The sequence below is a fragment of the Xyrauchen texanus genome, chromosome 46 (assembly GCF_025860055.1).
Source record: "Xyrauchen texanus isolate HMW12.3.18 chromosome 46, RBS_HiC_50CHRs, whole genome shotgun sequence".
NCBI lineage: Eukaryota > Metazoa > Chordata > Actinopteri > Cypriniformes > Catostomidae > Xyrauchen > Xyrauchen texanus.
The window spans coordinates 6,373,420-6,390,867 of NC_068321.1; the positions used below are offsets into that span (position 1 = coordinate 6,373,420).

Here is a 17,448-nt window from a genome sequence, read left to right on the forward strand (position 1 = left end):
AGTGGTTTTGCCAGGAGTAATTTATTCCATATGAGCTCAGATGTCAGAGGTGAAACAACCACATTACCATAATTTGTCCCAATGTCTTATTGATTTAATTACTCTGAGAGACCAGGGTCATGTGCATTGAGATTGTAGTATAACAACTCTGGGCTGGCTATGGTAACAGACTGTATGGTTCAGGTTAATTACACATGTAGTTGTCATCATAGCGGTGATTATAATCAAAACCTAATTTAGGATATATTATAAATAAATATGAGAATTTCCATCGAACTGAATTTTGTAATCTTTAACAAAATTAAATTAAATATAAGTTTTATTAATACATTTATTTTAAATGACAATTTAGTTGGATGGATGTGTTTTGGAAAACAAGACAAAAATGAAAAACAATTCTTAATTATTATTATTTAATTATTTATTTTTTGCAGCGTATAAACTGAAAAAATGTTAACCTAAAAATTTTCTTCATGTGGTAACGTCTAAATTAACTGGTTTAATTCAAGTTCTATTTAATATAAAATATTTAATATCACTGAATCAACATACAGAACATTGGGTTTTCATTAAAGGCTATACTTTTTCAGGATTTTTTTTTCCTTTATGTAGGCATTTTTTTTCTAAACAAACTTTGCCTCATCATTTAATCTCAAGTATGTTCATTTATCAATTAATTGATACAAATTCTGAAGATTACACAAAGAAGAGTCAAAATCATGTAAAAAATATATAGCTATTATAAATAAAAAAAATAGGACTATAATAGAATGCTAAGAACTATATCTGATGTTACAAAACAAAAACAAAAATGTATCACAAGGGCATTTTTTGCCTCCACTCTCTTTAAATTACATTAAGAGAGACCTGAACATTGCTACTGTAGTAGTACAGGGAGAAATGTGTATGGCTGTATTCACAATGGAAAACTATTTTAAAGCCTGCCCCTTTTTTACAGCATTAGATGAAAATGACATAGCCAAACTAAAATGGTTGCAGTTTATGAACCATTTGAATTACATGCATAAGTCTTTTAAGAGATGCTTTTTTTTACAGTTTCTTTTTTACCTGCTACCATCTAGTGGCCATTTTATCTTAGTGCAAAAAGTGAAAAGCAAGTACATCTACATCTGTGTTGCTTTGGATTGTTGTGTTTCAGAATTGTTTTACTGTTTAAATGCTGCTGTACAGCCATTAGTTTATAACACTGTATGGAATGGAAAGGAGGAGGCGAGAACCGGCTTGACGACATAAATCATATTTTAATGATTAACTTAAACAAAAGACAAACACACACAGATGACGGACATGTCTGTAAATGATCTCTCTCTCCCGCACCATCCTCCACAGTCGGCCTTTATCCCTCTCAGAGGCTTGATTAGCCTGATAAGGGACCTGGTGTGTAGAATCACGACCCGGTCCCGCCCTTTGCCCTGCCACAAACACGTTTTAAATACAGAAATGTTGTGGAAGTTTGACATTGTATAAGACATTCTTGCCACCGTTCTGTACAATAGATATTCATGAAATGTGCATAGTCTACTTTTGTTGCCTTAAGCAGAGTTCCCCCCAACTACCAATATCAGTTACATTTGTCGATGTTAGGTAAACATCGTTCAATTTCTCTAGTAATTATTCAAGACAAGGAAACAGTCAAATGAAGAAAACGTCATGGTTACTGTCATAACCTCCGTTCCCCGAGGGAGGGAACGAGACATTGTGTCAAATGAAGTGACACAAGGGGTCTTCCTTGGACGCCGAATCGTACCTCTGAACCTGAGGAAAGGCCAATGTCAAGTTGGCAGACAGAATTTGCATGCCAGGAGGGACACAACGCCTCGTTCCCTCCCTCGGGGAACGGAGGTTAAGACAGTAACCATGACGTTCCCCTTCTGTCACTCTCTCGACGTTGTGTCGAATGAAGTGACACAAGGGGTCCATAGAAAAGTGCCATGCACTGACCGTGTTATGTGACTGTCGAAACAGGTGCACAGCAGGTTATTGCGTGCTAGAGGCGCCTGTGCCGGCTGCATGTAGCCCTCCCCAACGCCCCCAACTCCTTTTTTTCTTTTTTTGCTACAAACCTTAGGTTTCCCGCACCCTTGAGGGGGAAAAAGGTGTTACATGCCTAGCATGGGAGCAAGCCCAGCAGTCTCACTATGTCTCTCACATAGGATGTAAAGCGGCTGGGGCACATCTTAAGTCAGGGAAGGCAGTCTTTCCCCGCTGGGGGAGCAGGAGATAGCATGTCGGGAGCAGGAGGATGTACCGAGGCTAGGGTGCTGAGAGAAGCCTCGAAGCCCTTACCCTGTTCTGCGCACCCGGCAGGGGCGGATTTAGAGACTGAGGAAGAGGCCTAAGGGGGCGTCTTCAGAACTCGTTAGCGCTGGCGTGCCAGGGCTGTAGGCGAGGCCGGAGGCAAAGTAGCTGTCCGGTCTGCAAATTTTCTATTCTTTCAGGAGGGAAAGACCCTGTGGAGTCCACTCCCTGCCCAGTTTTAGGGGGAGGTACTGCGTGGTAAATACATCACAAGGGTTGTGAAGCCGGATGTGGGATATGGCCCAGTGGTAGGTCCAGCCTAATGAGGGGGGACTCTACAAGCACGGCAGCCGGGGCAGAGGGGCTGCCTGGGGGAAACGCGGGTCCGCTGACAAGGGGGACCGTACAGTGGAAAATACATCATGAGGAGTTAGCCTGAAGAGGGAACTATGCCCGTGGAGCCCGACCCCAGTACAGAGCATTTGAGACTCGTAGTGGGTCTGGCCGCGAATTGCTCCACTTAATTCGCGGGCCAGCAGGCTAGGGAGGAGAAACATCCAGGTAGCGACGCTCAGTGGGTGACCTGGGACAGAAAGCGCACTGGATCAACTTGGTGAAGGGGGCAAGGTGCAAGCGGAACACCAGGTCGGTTGTGCTGCGTTACGAGTTCTACCAGCTCGGATCTGACAAAACACGGGACGAGACCGACTCAAACCTCAGATTGTAAAACCTGGCAAAGGTACTGGGTGTTGCCCAGTCCGCTGCTCTGCAGATGTCTGCAAGGGAGGTGCCATGGCTCAGTGCCCACGAGGATGCCACTCTTCTAGTAGAGTGTGCTCAAACCTGCAAGGGGCGGGCATGGCCTGGGTGTGATAGGCTAAGGCAATAGCATCAACGACCCAGTGGGCTAACCTCTGTTTCGAGACGGCGTTCCCTTTCCGCCGTCCGCCAAAGCAGACTAAGAGCTGCTCAGAACATCTAAAGCTCTGCGTGTGGTCCAAATAGGTACGCAAAGCATGCACTGGACACAGCAACGAAAGGGCTGAGTTTGCCTCCTCTTGAGGCAGCGCTTGCAGGTTCACGACCTGGTCCCTGAAAGGGGTCGTAGGAACCTTTGGGCACGTAGTCAGGATAACGTGAGAAAGCGCTGGTCCAAACTCTAGGCAGGTGTCGCTGACAGAGAACGCTCCAACCCTCTTGATGGAGGCTAACGCGATCAGGAGGGCCGCCTTCAGGGAGAAGGCCTTCAGCTCGACTGAATCAAGCAGCTCAAAGGAGGGCCTCTGAAGACCCTAGAGGACCACTGAGAGATCCCAAGAAGGGAACAGTTTATTCTCGCTAAGACGGTAAGTACACATACCTTTGTCTTTTTTTTACCTATTTTCAAATACTTTATTCCTTCAAATCAAATTTTTTCTTTTATAATTCACCTTGGAGCTAGCTGGTTTGGTTCATGGCTTAGAAAACCTGGATAACCAACTACATTAGCTCCAATGTACAGTATAGAACAGATCATCCTGCACTGGATACACAATGCTCCAATGAAATGCACTCAACTTGACCTTCCAATTCCAGTATGATGAATGAAACAGATGTAAAATCAACTGCAACTCTCCTTTTTTCACTTGTTATGTGATCGGACTGCCAAAAGTTATATAATTTTTATACAAACTTAATTTAAAAATGCAAAATAACCATTTTAATTAAAAATGTAACTAATATACAAATATAACGTCATCTACATGGTCACTTCCAACAAATCTGGGTCTTTTCTTTTGAAGTGCTGAAGTGAGAATGATGGAATTAATTCAGGTATACTGGAGCACCAGCATCTACCAAAGAAATAAAACATCCTTAAAGCGAGTTATAATGCACAGCAGTGTAAACAGCATTTTACAATATTTCCGTCAATTTCTGACAATAAAGTGAATAATTAGAGGAAAATCTCACCTCTTTGGAAATTCAGTTTTAAGAGCTACGATGTTTAAATAAAATACCCCCAATATCTCTCAAAAACCATCTCGGATGTTGATCCTGTCACTGGATGTGCCTTAATACTCATTTAACACGATCTTGAAGCTAGAGGGAATAGAGAAATAAAAAAAATTAAAAAAAATTACTTTCAAAAATTATAACATATAATATTCAATAATGTATATGAAGAAGAAAAAAACAATAAAAAAACATTTTTGCCATTTGCATCTGTATTTCCACCTGTCCACACTGGATAAATGAAAAGAAATTACAAATTAAATAAAAAAATATTTAAATTACATTTTATTACAATTTCATGACAAAATAAATAAACTAACTTGTTAAACTAACTAAAGTTTCCACAAACAAAAACTATGATCAAACACAATGTCAAACCACAGTCCTCCAGACAAGTACTCTCAAGTAAAATCTTGCCAATATGAAAAAACTTTTCTGTCTTTCTTTTTCATTCATTCAATATTTCTTTATTTCTTTCTTTTCTTTTTTTATAGATGTCTGTTAGCAGCAGAAAGAAGGGGTTGATCTTTGAAAAGTTCTGAATTGCACTTTGTAAATAACTAATATTAATGAAAAATTAAATGTGTCCAAGAATATATTATACACCCAACAAATTATGCAGTAATCTGAATGAAAAATGAATTTTCTCTTACATTAGGATAAAACATATGAAGAAATGGTGTAATCTGCTCTCTGTCCATCCCATTCTGGAGGTGACATGAACTGTGGAAAAATATTTGTTGTTAAAATTTAGACAGTATCATAGCAGTTCAAATCTAGTAATAAACTTAACCACTTGGGCTTGTATTTTACAGCAAAATGATTTTAAATCCAAAAGTCATACAATAGGTAGCATATAACCACACTCATCATCAGTAACTCCAGTCATTAGATTCTCCTGTTTTCTAAGACAAACACATGGACACACACAGTGTAATATTTATACACATGAATTGAGTCTGCAATATGCATGCTACGAGATACAATATTTTAGTTGTGACAGACAGACAGACAGACAGATGGATAGATCAGTGCCAAGTGTTTGTATAACTGAAGATACTTAATTGATTATGAAAGATGACCTGCTATCTGTTAGCCAAACAACTTGCACACTCTCGCTTTGTTTATTTGTTTTAAATTGCCTCAGTGGTTTGCAAGTAAACTGTGTTTTACTGCTGCACACTTCAAGAGATTTCTATCTGAAACTCTCCTCCACCTCAGCACCACTTGTCTAGAACTGACCCACCACCTGCCTTGGGGGACAGAATACAAAAACCATTTTGTTCATCCAATAATTCGTTCATAAGGCATGTGCTTGTATGTGATGGGCAATTGGGGGGGTACCTGGAATACATATCCTTGGTCATCAACTTGGGGTCACAAAATTTTGTGTCATTATGCACACCAGAGTGAACAACACTTGCGCCTCTGTGCTTTGCATGCTGTAATGCTGTAAATGTGTTCCTAATTTTTAACGTAGAATAAAATCCATGGAATTTATGACTGAATATCACATATAAGTAATAAAATGGTTTGGCTCAACTATTCAATATCTCTCAAACAATGATACCCAGCAAGGACGACCACATCTCCTATCATGTAAGTCTATGAAAGATGTGCGAGCCAATGAGACTATGTTATTCGCGGGGCAACATGTGTAGCTCTGCCCCATATGTAGCCCCGACTCATTCTGCAGGCTGCAGCCAGGTCCTTCTCAGTTGTTGGTGCCACTCTAAGCAAGTTGTATTTTTAGTTGCAAATAATGTAATACCCTATCCCAAACCTAAATCAATTAGTTAGTGGAGTAAAAATATCATTTTAGATTTTAAAATTGAACTACCAAATCCTGCTCACCATTGTTTATGTGAACATGATTACTGGTACTTCCTGGTTCCTGTTGGATCAGAGACCTGTGTCTCTGAGGTACAGTAGCTCACACAACATGCTATCAGTAGTGCTAGCAGGAAATCAGATCACAGTTGAACTGATGCAAAATGTATTTACGCATTTACATAAATTTTTTTAGTATAAAAAAACCCAAATATTTGATATTGTTAAGTTTTCTAAATTGTCCTTTTGAGGTGGGACTACTTCATGCGTTACCAGTGTATTAGATTTGTTCAGTTTGTATTCAAATACTGTACGTTTAAAATGTTAAATACTATTTAATATGCTAAAGGTTTATTTTTGTCAACATTTAGGAGTAAACTCACATAAAGGTGGCATGAAAGCTAACAGACATTGACTAACAGCAGATTTGATTTCATTAAGTACTCAGCGAGACATTGTCACATGACATTTGCAGACACACCCGAGAAATCAAAGATATGATGTACCTAAAGATACCTATAAAAGCCATAAATCATGAATGTAATTGTTTCTTGAGGTTCAATATATTAAAATAGACTGTAAGGGGCATTTGTGTTTCAGAGTTGTATGAAGCCAGATCCCGGATTTAAGACTCGTTTTAAAAAAGTGATTCAACAGGCTGCTGAAGATTAGCTAGGTGGCTCACAACAAAAGCTTTGGTAAGTTTAAGAGACCATAAACTACATTTAAAACCCATGTCGGGCCAGTGGCGCAATGGATAACGCGTCTGACTACGGATCAGAAGATTCCAGGTTCGACTCCTGGCTGGCTCGGTTCTTTTGAGCTTTGATTCATTGAGTCGTTTGCTCTTAGCTTTAGTTTTGACCCACTGACAGCCTGACAAACAACCTAAAAGTAATATTAACAGTCACATTCTTTGAGACACCAACGAAATTAGGTCTGGTGATTTGTTTTTGCTTACTGAACTTAAGTGAGCATTATAAGATTTGTTTATAAAAATAATTGTATGTAGACTAGCTAGGTTTCTAACAACAACAATTATTAGCGTCTGTAATGAAGATTTCTTTATTAGCTATAAGCTTCCTTTGGATCAGGTACAATTCAATACTTTAATTTGACAACTCATCACTATACTCAATTTCCAGATGTGGAACATACAATAGACGTATGTGTAGATTCAAACTAATTTAAGTCATCGCAGTTGTCAAGTACAGTTAATTTGTTACAACTGAACAAATTCCTTTTACATTTGAATACGTTTCACCACGTCAGTTATCTTCATTTGCAGTTATGAAGGAAAACATATTTAAAAAAATATTTTCCTAATAGAACGCTTTTTAGTTCAAAGTGATCCAAACCAATAATGTTTAGTGTTTTATTAAATGTTTGATAAAGTATATTGAGCAAGACCCTTACCATAAAACCCTCAATCTGTTTGAATTTCAGTCCACATTGCCATTGAATAGAAAAGTAACCGCTTGTGATTTCGATTAAATTTGCCGGATCAAAAAATAAATAAAAAAAAAAAGAAAATCCAGGAACTCGTGACTTTAGAAAGGTAACAGGAATATCAGTTCCCATTTCAGTTAGCCATTACTGTGCTCAGAATCAATGGCACAGAGCTGCCGCGAGGGGTCAGTACTGCACAACTTGAGAGAGGCACTGAAATGGGATTTTGGAGAATGATTGCTGGAAGCAGTTCAGTATTAAGATCCTTATAACCGTGTTTTTTGTTTTAGTTGGACTTTTTTGTCACTTTTGAGGGCTTTTTGAGGGAATAAATGAATTACCTTAAGTAATATAATTGAATATTTTACAAATTACATTCTACGTGATATAATATATTCTGTAATGGGACTCATTTTATACCAACCCCGGTTGTCTTGGAAATGTAGTTATTTGGAAAAATGACTCATGGAATCAAAGTTCAAAAGATTCGAGCCAGCCAGGAGTCGAACCTGGAATCTTCTGATCCGTAGTCAGACGCGTTATCCATTGCGCCACTGGCCCGATATGTACACGCCTTCTGTTCACATCCGGATTTCTTAGTTAAACAGTTGTCAAATGAAAACGAGAATTGAATTGCATTACGGAAGCTAGTTATTGTTGTTGTTAGCAACCTAGCTAGTCTACATTTTTATAAACAAATCTTATAATGTTCACTTAAGTTCAGTAAGCAAAACACATCACCAGACCTAATTTCGTTGGCGTCTCAAAGAATGTGACTGTTAATATTATCATTAGGTTGTGTGTCCGCCTGTCAGCGAGTCGAAACTAAAGCTAAGGGCAAATTACTTAATGAATCAAAGTTCAAAAGAACCGAGCCAGCCAGGAGTCGAACCTGGAATCTTCTGATCCGTAGTCAGACGCGTTATCCATTGCGCCACTGGCCCTATATTTAATTTTAGTTAATTTACATGCTCATCCTTCTTATTGTATTAGAAATCCACAAGGATTTCGGAGTTGTAAAGTGAGAGCTGATGCGTGTATTGTACTTAAACCAAATGTAGCTTATGGTCTCTTAAACTTACCAAAGCTAGTTATTGATTCAACAGCAGCTTGTTGAATCACTCTTTTAAAACGAGTCTTATAATTTTCACTTCAGTTCATTGAGCAAATCAAATCCGGGATCTGGCTCCATACAAATCTGAAACGTCTATTTTAATATATTGAACCTCAAGAAACAATTGCATTCATGATTTATGGCTTTTATAGGTATCTTTAGGTAATATCTTTGATATATCGGGTGCGTTCCCAGCTTTAAAGCCAAGTATGCTTACACATACAAGGAATTTGTCTTGGTGACAGGAGCTTCCAGTGCACAACAATACACAACAATTTTGATGCACATATTTTATTCCTAATAAATTCAATAGGAGTTTATTCAGTAAATGTTTCAATCTTAGCCACTGTCTTGGTACACGAACTGGGGTGTACATTTGCGGCATTTAGCTGCATCATTGATTAAGATAAGCTATTAATGTTTCGAATATTTCTACATATCTGCAAAGATCTTATGTTTACAAGTTTATATATACGTATACACATGTAAAATGAATTAGTTCAATCGTAACAAATTAACTCTATTCTTCGCTTACATCTACTGTATGTTTGTCCTGCTAAATGTTTCTATCAGTGTCTGGGAAATACGTGAACAAAGGGTAAACGACTCAATGAATCTAAGTTCAAAAGAACCGAGCCAGCCAAGAGTCGAACCTAGAATCTTCTGATCCGTTGTACGTATAAGGACTCAAGTGTTGCATTATGTAGTATTGTATCAATTCAAATAATTTTTTTATATGTAAATATGTAGAAAATTCACATTTACTAGTCGTAAAAACAAAAATGTGTGTGTCATGTGTCTAATTAAAATGCTATTTTTAATCAGCCAAGCTATCAAACATGATTGACTCTTTATGTTTTCGCTTCAACATAGACTATATTTATGTGTGTAGTATCAATTAGATAAGGAGAGCGCGTTTTAAGAGTATGAACATTAAAATGATTCAGTAATAGTGTCAAATGTAGTCGCCTCATGTTCAGAGAAGCACATGGCCAGCAGCCTGAAGATTTCTGCTCAAGAATAATGTCAACAGTACATGAGACAGTTCTCATAGGAATCTGCGATGGAGCTATTGACAAGAAGAAAAACACGTCGTATTTTACGAACAAAATTGGAGATAGTCCGGTAAAGTAAATGTTACTTATATTAAACTAGCTAATCCAAATGTGTACATAAACTGAGTGCTTATATGCTAACTAAAGCAAGCTAAAGAATGTTTTGACATCTAAACTTCTAGTAAGTTATAAACTGCTCAGCCATATGAAAGAACTGATGTCAGTTTATTTGGTCTGCTCGCGTAAATAAAGATTAAAATACCAGATTTAAAAATATGCTTCAAATTCGGCTATGGTGGCTAACTATGCTAACTCGCTTCTGTAAAATTAGTCAGGGTTGATAATTACAAACGACCTTTAATTGAGCTACTTGAGACAGCATCTTGTGAACACTAATTCTGTGCAGATATGTAGAAATATTTGATATATTAATATCATATCTGAATCTTATTAAAATAGACTGTAAGGGGCATTTGTGTTTCAGATTTGTATGAAGCCAGATCCCGGATTTGTTTTGCTGAATGAACTGAAGTGAAAATTATAAGACTCGTTTTAAAAAAGTGATTCAACAGGCTGCTGAAGATTAGCTAGGTGGCTAACAACAATAACTAGCTTTGGTAAGTTTAAGAGACCATAAACTACATTTAAAAGCCATGTCGGGCCAGTGGCGCAATGGATAACGCGTCTGACTACGGATCAGAAGTCTCCAGGTTCGACTTCTGGCTGTCTCGGACCTTTTGAACTTTGATTCATTGAGTCGTTTGTTCTTAGCTTTAGTTTCGACCCACTGACAGCCGGACACACAACCTAATGATAATATTAACAGTCACATTCTTTGAGACACCAACGAAATTTGAACATTATAAGATTTTTTTATAAAGAATATTCTATGTAGACTAGCTAGGTTTCTAACAACAACAGTAACTAGCTTATGTAATGACGTTTTTTTTTTTTTTTTTAGCTTTCCTTTGGATCAGGTACAATTCAATCCTCGTTTTCATTCGACAACTGTGTAACTTCGAATTAAGTGCATACAATATTAAATAACGCAGTTCAATCAACACTATACTCAAGAATTTCCGGATGTGAACATAATTCATATACAAAGCAACCTGTCAGTAGAGCTCATTTCTGGTAGAGCTATCCAGAAATGGTCCAATCACGGCACGCGTCGCTACCAAGAATATTCGAAGAATGAACCAGTCAGACGCTTGTCACTACCTGGCCGCTACTTGGATTCTTAGAAGAATTGACCAATGAGTCGCGCGTATTATCTAAATAATACCTAATCATGTAAATAATATATTATTTTGGCTTTATGTTAACAAATTGCATTGCTGTAAATATATAACATGTAAAATGTGTGTTATTGACTCTCGGCAAAAAGTGAAAAAAAAATGTAACAGGTTTGTAAGCATTTGTGCTCACGTTATTATTATTTTTATATTTTCACTTATATTTACAATATACTTTTAAAAGACATTTTAAAACATAAAATCACATATTTATAGTACAGATTAAAAATAGCATTTTCCAGTATTATTATTATTAATATACCAAAAGTATTGTTACACCATTGATATCATACATAAATTAAATAGTACTGATACAAAAATAACATTTTCCAATATTAATGATACATCAGAAGAATTGTTACACCATTTATTCCAGTTCATGTATCATTATTTGTAACAATCATTTTAATAGTGACACAAACTATAAGAACTGTACAAATATTTCTTAAGTGTGTATCATCAGGCACGAAACTTCACAAGATTAAAATCACATAACGATTTTTCAACTGATAAAATCATATAAAGGTTTATATTCCAGAGCTGGATTCGAACCCAAGTCTCTCTGACGACTTGTTGTAGTTTTCTTGGAGCTCCACCACGACGAATACGTGGTCGTGACGCACCTGTCAGCAGACCTCATTTTTGGTAGTGATGTCCAGAAATGGACCAATCACGGCCCGCATCGCTACCAAGAATATTCGAAAAGCAATGGATAACGCGTCTCACTATGGATCAGAAGATTTTAGGTTCGACTCCTGGCTGGCTCGATTATTTTGAATCTCGAAAATATTGGAACGTTCTTGATAGAGATAGATTGATACCAACATACTTTTTGCTCACGAATGTGACTAAATCCAGCTTCGGTAACACTTATATTATAATATTGTAATTGGTAACATTAGTAAACTCATTTGGTTTCATTAACTAATAATTATATTTTTTACATCTTTATTTCATCTTGGATAATGCAAATGTATTAAAATACAGTTGTTAGTTTATTTGAGTTCACAATGCATTAACTATAATGTTGCCATACAAGTTGTAATAAAAAATTATAAATAGTATGTTGACATTAGAATTAACTTATAAGTGCTGTAGAAGTATTATTATTTATTTTTTTAGTTCATGTTAACTAATCTACTTAACAATTGTAAAGTGATACCACAGCTTATTTTAATTATTAGGTCAACATTCATATAAATGGTAACATATAAAGTAATTGGAAAATAATAATAAAACAAATTAAGTAGGATATTTACCTAAGATTGAAAAAGTAAACAAAAAAGTCTAAATATATATATATATATATATATATTTGGAATTTTATATATTTATATATATATTTATAATTTAAATGAAAACATTAAACTGCATTATTACATTGTAATAGCATTAAATAGAGAGGCCATTCACTAGAGGTCCAACGTTGTGTAAAGTCACTAGGAATTATACTGATTACGATGGCCAAATTCTTTGCATTTATGGATAAATTATATTTGAAGAAAATATTAATCCCTTAAACTTGTGCATTTTTGGGCTGCAGCCCACAAGTTTTCATACTAAAATTTACAAGTTCACCATTCACACAATCCGGGGGGTCTAATAAAAAAAAAAAAATCTGAAATCCCCCAAATAAAAAATAAAAAATACTCAAATGATTTGTAAATAATATTGTGTTGATAATCTTATGATAAACAACAAGCTTTTTTTGTTGTTTTCCTAACTGTTGTCCTAATGTAAACATGTAATTCGGGTACGGTTCACTCTACCTCACTTTGAAAAGTCTTATTTCATTCCAATAGATAGCAACAAGCACTAGATTTTTTTTCTATATCACATTCCATCACAACAGACAGATCTGTAATGTAGGTAATGCATTTTAGCTCTCAAAAATGTGCTCGTCCATAGACAATAATCTAATTTACATTTCATGCACTATATAGGCCTCTGAGTGGACTAGAAGCTCAATTTAAGTGCCATTAGAACGCTGAGATCCTCCTCTTTGCGTTGACATATAACATTTTATCATTAATAGTCAAAAACATTTCTGATGATTTTTCTATAGTTGCCCTTACTAGCTAAACAGACAATTAAATAACCATCATGAAAATAAGTTACCCAAACCGTTATTTTTAACCTGTGGCTTTTATTGAATTTTTAATCATTTCAGGACCTTCATACCGTAATCACTCTCCAACATCCCATGTGCACACTTTGCCAGAGAGGTCTCTCACATGTTGTGCAAGTCTACTGCCCTCTTGCAGCATCTCTTTACCATAGAACCATCAATGTTTTCGCCTGCACCAATCCACAGTGTTATGGCAAATCAGAAAGGTAACATGCCATGATTTTTAATTTGATATTATTATCTTTCCTGAGTTTACTCAGAACATTTTATTTTGCCGCATACTGACCATGTCGCCTCTAAACAACTAGCTGGATTGTCCTGCGCTCCCAGTGCCTGGATGAGGAAATCAAAGTGTTATCAGGGAGACAGGATGACAAAAGCACACCTGGTAAAGAGTCTGCAATATCTAGAACAGACTGGTGTGATGAAGCTGATGATTGGGGGATGGATGATGAAGTGCAAGAGACTGTTGCACAGACCAGTGCAGACACAGTACAAACGCAAACCGACAGTATTAATGATGGAATGGATGTCAGTAGAAAGCTTGAAGGCCTTTGCATTGATGGAGGTGTGGATCATCAAAGTGCCCTCCACCACACCGATATACCAATTTTCCAACAATTTTACATTAGTGTTATGGAGGAAACAGACCTAGATGGATTTCATGATACAGATCATGAAAAAAATCTGCTTAGAGAGTACGAGGAAAGAGAGGGAGTGATTGTAGGAGAGATTAGGAGGTGAGAACTGGCCATTATATATTCAAAAAATTCATCCGTGTAGTTAACTCAGCCACTCTGTTTTTATATTTTTGGTTCATCCTGTGTTTGCTTTCATATTTCAGTTGTGAAAGTGCAGAAGCACCAGAGAAATATGAGAAAGCCAAAGCCAAGCATGGAGATAAAATGTTCACAAGTTTCATGAAGAAAATCTCTCTTTGTCCAGAACAAGTGTTACGGTGACTAAACATTTTTAAATTACTGTGAATGAATTGCTCGTGTTTTAATCAAATGTGTTACCTCTCACCTATAGATACAGTTGGAGTGGATCACCTCTATTTATAATGGCGCCACCTTCCAATTTTAATCAAATGGTGCCTTGCTGTGGTAACTGTGGCAGCCTGAGAATTTTTGAGTTTCAGCTCATGCCTGCATTGGTCAGCTTACTCTGTAGTGTAGACATAAATTCAGGTTAGTAGTACAGATGAAGACAATCTTTAAAAAAAAAAAATCTATTTATTTAATTGTTGTAAACTTTGCGCCTATACATGCACACTAATACGCTGATAACTAAAACAAATCAGAATTTTAAAGAATCAGAGAACGCAAGAAATTGTTGTGTACATAATACTTGAAATAATGGGATTATTCTCCGGTTTTGACATCAAAATGTAAACAAAAATGCATGCAGCACTAATCCAGCAAGAAAGCAAGTAAAGGTGTTTGCATGCAACATGAAATCTGGGCAATGGGAAAAATCTGTTTCGATCGGTTTATGCTGAAACGTTTTCAGAATTGAATGCGTTTACACACGTTGTCAGTTTAAGATTGTGCATGTAAACATCAATATTTTATAGGTAATTTTATTATAGTATTTTTTAGGTCTGTGTTAATTTTTTACAAATTGCATTGACTTTCTCAGAGACTGCACTGGAGTTTGGAACAGTTCTGGTGTACACTTGCAGAAACAGTTGTTGGAAATCTGGATCAACTGTTCCAGTGGAAGAGTTCCTCTTTGTTCAGCCTGAACCAGACCAAATGCTCTTCAAATGACGATATGAATTAACACAATAAAAAAATAAAATGAAACAACCTTTATCTGATGAATTAGTAGTTCCATTTGGTCTATTATTGTGGTGCTCTGAGGGAATTGTGATATGAATAGTTTTGAAATTAATATGAAATTAGTGAATACTCTATCCCAGTTGGGGGCAGTCAAGGAAATCTAGCAGGGCAATGGCATGTACTTAAGGTAAAAAAAGGTTGTCAAACACTGCTTTGGTGCTCTTTAGGAAGAAAGACAAATACAAGGAAACCGACTGAACATTAAGGGACAACATCAGTTGTGCAAATCAGATGCATTGTGCAAGTTATGCATACAAGGTCGTGTAAAATAAATAGATTAATTTATAGGCCACTGTAACCATTAATTGAATGAAAGTACACTGAAAAGTAACCTACAGTTGTTACCTTAAGGACTTTGAACTAACCCATAAATCTAACCCATTACATGGATTTATGAACATAATAAATAGATGCGTAAATAGAGTCTTAAATTAAAATGTATGTGCATATACATGTGATAAGTATCAATATATGGAGATTAGCGTATTGCATCGGTTATTTTACATGGTACTTAAAGTAATACCATGGTACTATAAGCGCAAAATATATGTCCAAAAACCCCTGACATGGTCATGATACATGTCCAATTTAGGGTCAGAGTAATCTGCAAGTGCAGAAACTCTGTGTTTTAAATGAAGCCCTAAATTTTTCAACTAAACAATTATTATCAGATAGGCTGTTTTATCAGGATTCTGGAATAGTTGTATTACTAAAACCCGCCCGTTCTTTGCGCATGCGCTGTGAGTGCAGCGAGCGGCGTTCAATGCTCAGGCTTTTCTCTCGCGAGGAAGGACGCCATTATCGGAATCCACACAAACAACACGAGAATTCATCATTCACACGGTAATATAAACCATTTTGACACGCGACACCTCTTGCTCTCCGCGCGATCACGAAATATCGCGCTGCGCAATAAAGAAATACACTTTAAATGCAGTTTTGTATCAAATGTCTCTTGTATGCTATGAAGTGCAGAAATGCGGCCTAGAAGCATTTCACTGCTGTGTTGAATGTCTTTCTACTGTTGGTTAGCAGGCGCGAGCTAACAGGCTACACGAGCCTGTTAGCTTCAGTGTGCCAGCGGACCCAAATAAATCACTGACTGATATATTGCATATGAACGAAAGCTATTTAATGGCTTATTTTAAATGTTTGAAAACGGGATGTATTTCAGCCTTTCTTCTGTTCTAATATTGAATGGTTAACTAGAACTGAACATTGAACGTTGCTGAGTATTGCGTCTATCGTGTTACCACAGCAGTACTTTTTTTCTTCAAATTTACTGCTTTAATAGCAATTAAGTTCACTTTAAAATCAGGGTCCCCACGCCATAAAAAAACTTGGAAATATAAGTTTAAAAATAGTTTTTAAGTTGTGCTTTCCAGGATTGGATTTTTATTTTTTTGTAAATTAGTAACATCTTAAAAAGTTATGACATTTCCATAGTGGAAATGTAATGTTTTATAGTTAGCCTAAGCTCAAATAGAACATATTCTATATCTATCTATTGGCTTAATTTATTATGTACTATAATTTTGTAAGTTCATTTTTTTTTAATTTTTTTTTTTGTTATTGTCCAATATTCACAAACAACTGTAAAAGTCAAGGCATTGGTGCCGTTCAAAAATTAGTTTTGCCCATTGAGGTGCCAAATTTGCCCTGGGGCATTATTTACCTTAATGAAAGCTTTTTTTGTCTAACTATATAAATAAATGCTTTTTGTCATTTTTTTTATGTTGAATACTTAAATTTAATCATTTAATTAATGTACATTTTCAATCTGGAACCTATAATATAATATTTAAGGTGCGCTCAGTAATGTTTTGAAGGATGTCAAAGTGGCTTACACTGACACTTAGTGGCCTGGATGATGCATCATTCAAACAGTAGTTTTCTGTTACCAATGCCATAGTAGAAATGCACAGTAAACCAGGATTAATTTGATCAATTAATGAATGAATGAAAGTGTCCAACAACAGGGCAGTTACTGAGATTAAGCAAGTAGTATTCAGATTGTCCTGTGATGTAAATATGGCTGCCCCCATGATGCACCCCTGCCCCATGTAGAATAAAATAGCTTTTATAACATTACTGAAATTATTGAACTCTTCATCTCAGTTGAGTGGTCATGATTTTAAACATATGTTTCAAAATTATTATTTTTTTCTTTAGAAGTAAAACTTCTTAAATGAGGGAAAAATTTACTGTGCAAATCTTTTACTTAAATAAAAACAAGAAAATAGTCTTTAACTAGGCCTAAATATAGAATATATAAATATATACACTGGTGGCCAAATGTTTGGAATAATGTACAGATTTTGCTCTTATGAAATAAAGAAATTGTTACTTTTATTCACCAAATTGGCTTTCAACTTATCACAATGTATAGCCAGGACATAAATAATGTGCAAAATTACTTATACAATTTGAAAAAAAAAATTCAGAACTTCTTAAACTACTTCAAAGAGTTCTCATAAAAAAA

General features: G+C 36.2%; 2 protein-coding genes, 1 long non-coding RNA gene and 3 other non-coding genes across 8 annotated transcripts in view; 3 read left to right on the top strand and 3 right to left on the bottom strand.

Moving 5' to 3' along the window:
• Positions 1–1,335: 1,335 nt before the first annotated feature.
• Positions 1,336–7,581, bottom strand: LOC127638594 (uncharacterized). Its single transcript, XR_007969879.1, has 4 exons — positions 7,498–7,581; positions 4,905–4,974; positions 4,210–4,338; positions 1,336–4,091 (listed from the first exon to the last, which is right to left on the bottom strand). It is a non-coding gene; the product is annotated as an uncharacterized LOC127638594 (long non-coding RNA).
• On the top strand, positions 6,821–6,893 carry trnar-acg (transfer RNA arginine (anticodon ACG)). The gene has a single exon. It is a non-coding gene; the product is annotated as a tRNA-Arg (tRNA).
• A 437-nt stretch (positions 7,582–8,018) lies between the features above and the next one.
• Positions 8,019–8,091, bottom strand: trnar-acg (transfer RNA arginine (anticodon ACG)). The gene has a single exon. It is a non-coding gene; the product is annotated as a tRNA-Arg (tRNA).
• Positions 8,092–8,401: 310 nt separating this feature from the next.
• On the bottom strand, positions 8,402–8,474 carry trnar-acg (transfer RNA arginine (anticodon ACG)). Its single transcript has one exon. It is a non-coding gene; the product is annotated as a tRNA-Arg (tRNA).
• Positions 8,475–9,593: 1,119 nt separating this feature from the next.
• LOC127638454 (programmed cell death protein 2-like) lies at positions 9,594–14,933 on the top strand. Its single transcript, XM_052119990.1, has 6 exons — positions 9,594–9,769; positions 13,165–13,328; positions 13,431–13,862; positions 13,967–14,080; positions 14,155–14,312; positions 14,764–14,933. Exons 1-6 carry the CDS (start codon positions 9,617–9,619, stop codon positions 14,892–14,894), a joined length of 1,152 nt encoding a protein of 383 aa, XP_051975950.1. The 5' UTR covers positions 9,594–9,616; the 3' UTR covers positions 14,895–14,933.
• A 774-nt stretch (positions 14,934–15,707) lies between these two features.
• The window catches only part of LOC127638452 (protein BANP), a 79,208-nt gene continuing 77,467 nt past the window's right edge, over positions 15,708–17,448 (top strand). Inside the window, exon 1 of one of the 3 annotated variants that reach the window (XM_052119988.1) lies at positions 15,708–15,809. The gene's annotated coding sequence lies outside the window, so the exon portion shown is untranslated. The remainder of the gene's footprint in view (positions 15,810–17,448) is intronic. The other 2 variants (XM_052119987.1, XM_052119989.1) reach the window with 2 other exon arrangements.

Excerpts from the sequence above, each read along its gene's own strand:
- LOC127638454 (XM_052119990.1), top strand. The coding sequence starts at position 9,617 with ATGTTCAGAGAAGCACATGGCCAGCAGCCTGAAGATTTCTGCTCAAGA. Across the intron at positions 13,863-13,966 it reads ATTGTAGGAGAGATTAGGAG|TTGTGAAAGTGCAGAAGCAC; the intron begins GTGAGAACTGGC and ends TTCATATTTCAG. Across the intron at positions 14,081-14,154 it reads TGTCCAGAACAAGTGTTACG|ATACAGTTGGAGTGGATCAC; the intron begins GTGACTAAACAT and ends TCTCACCTATAG.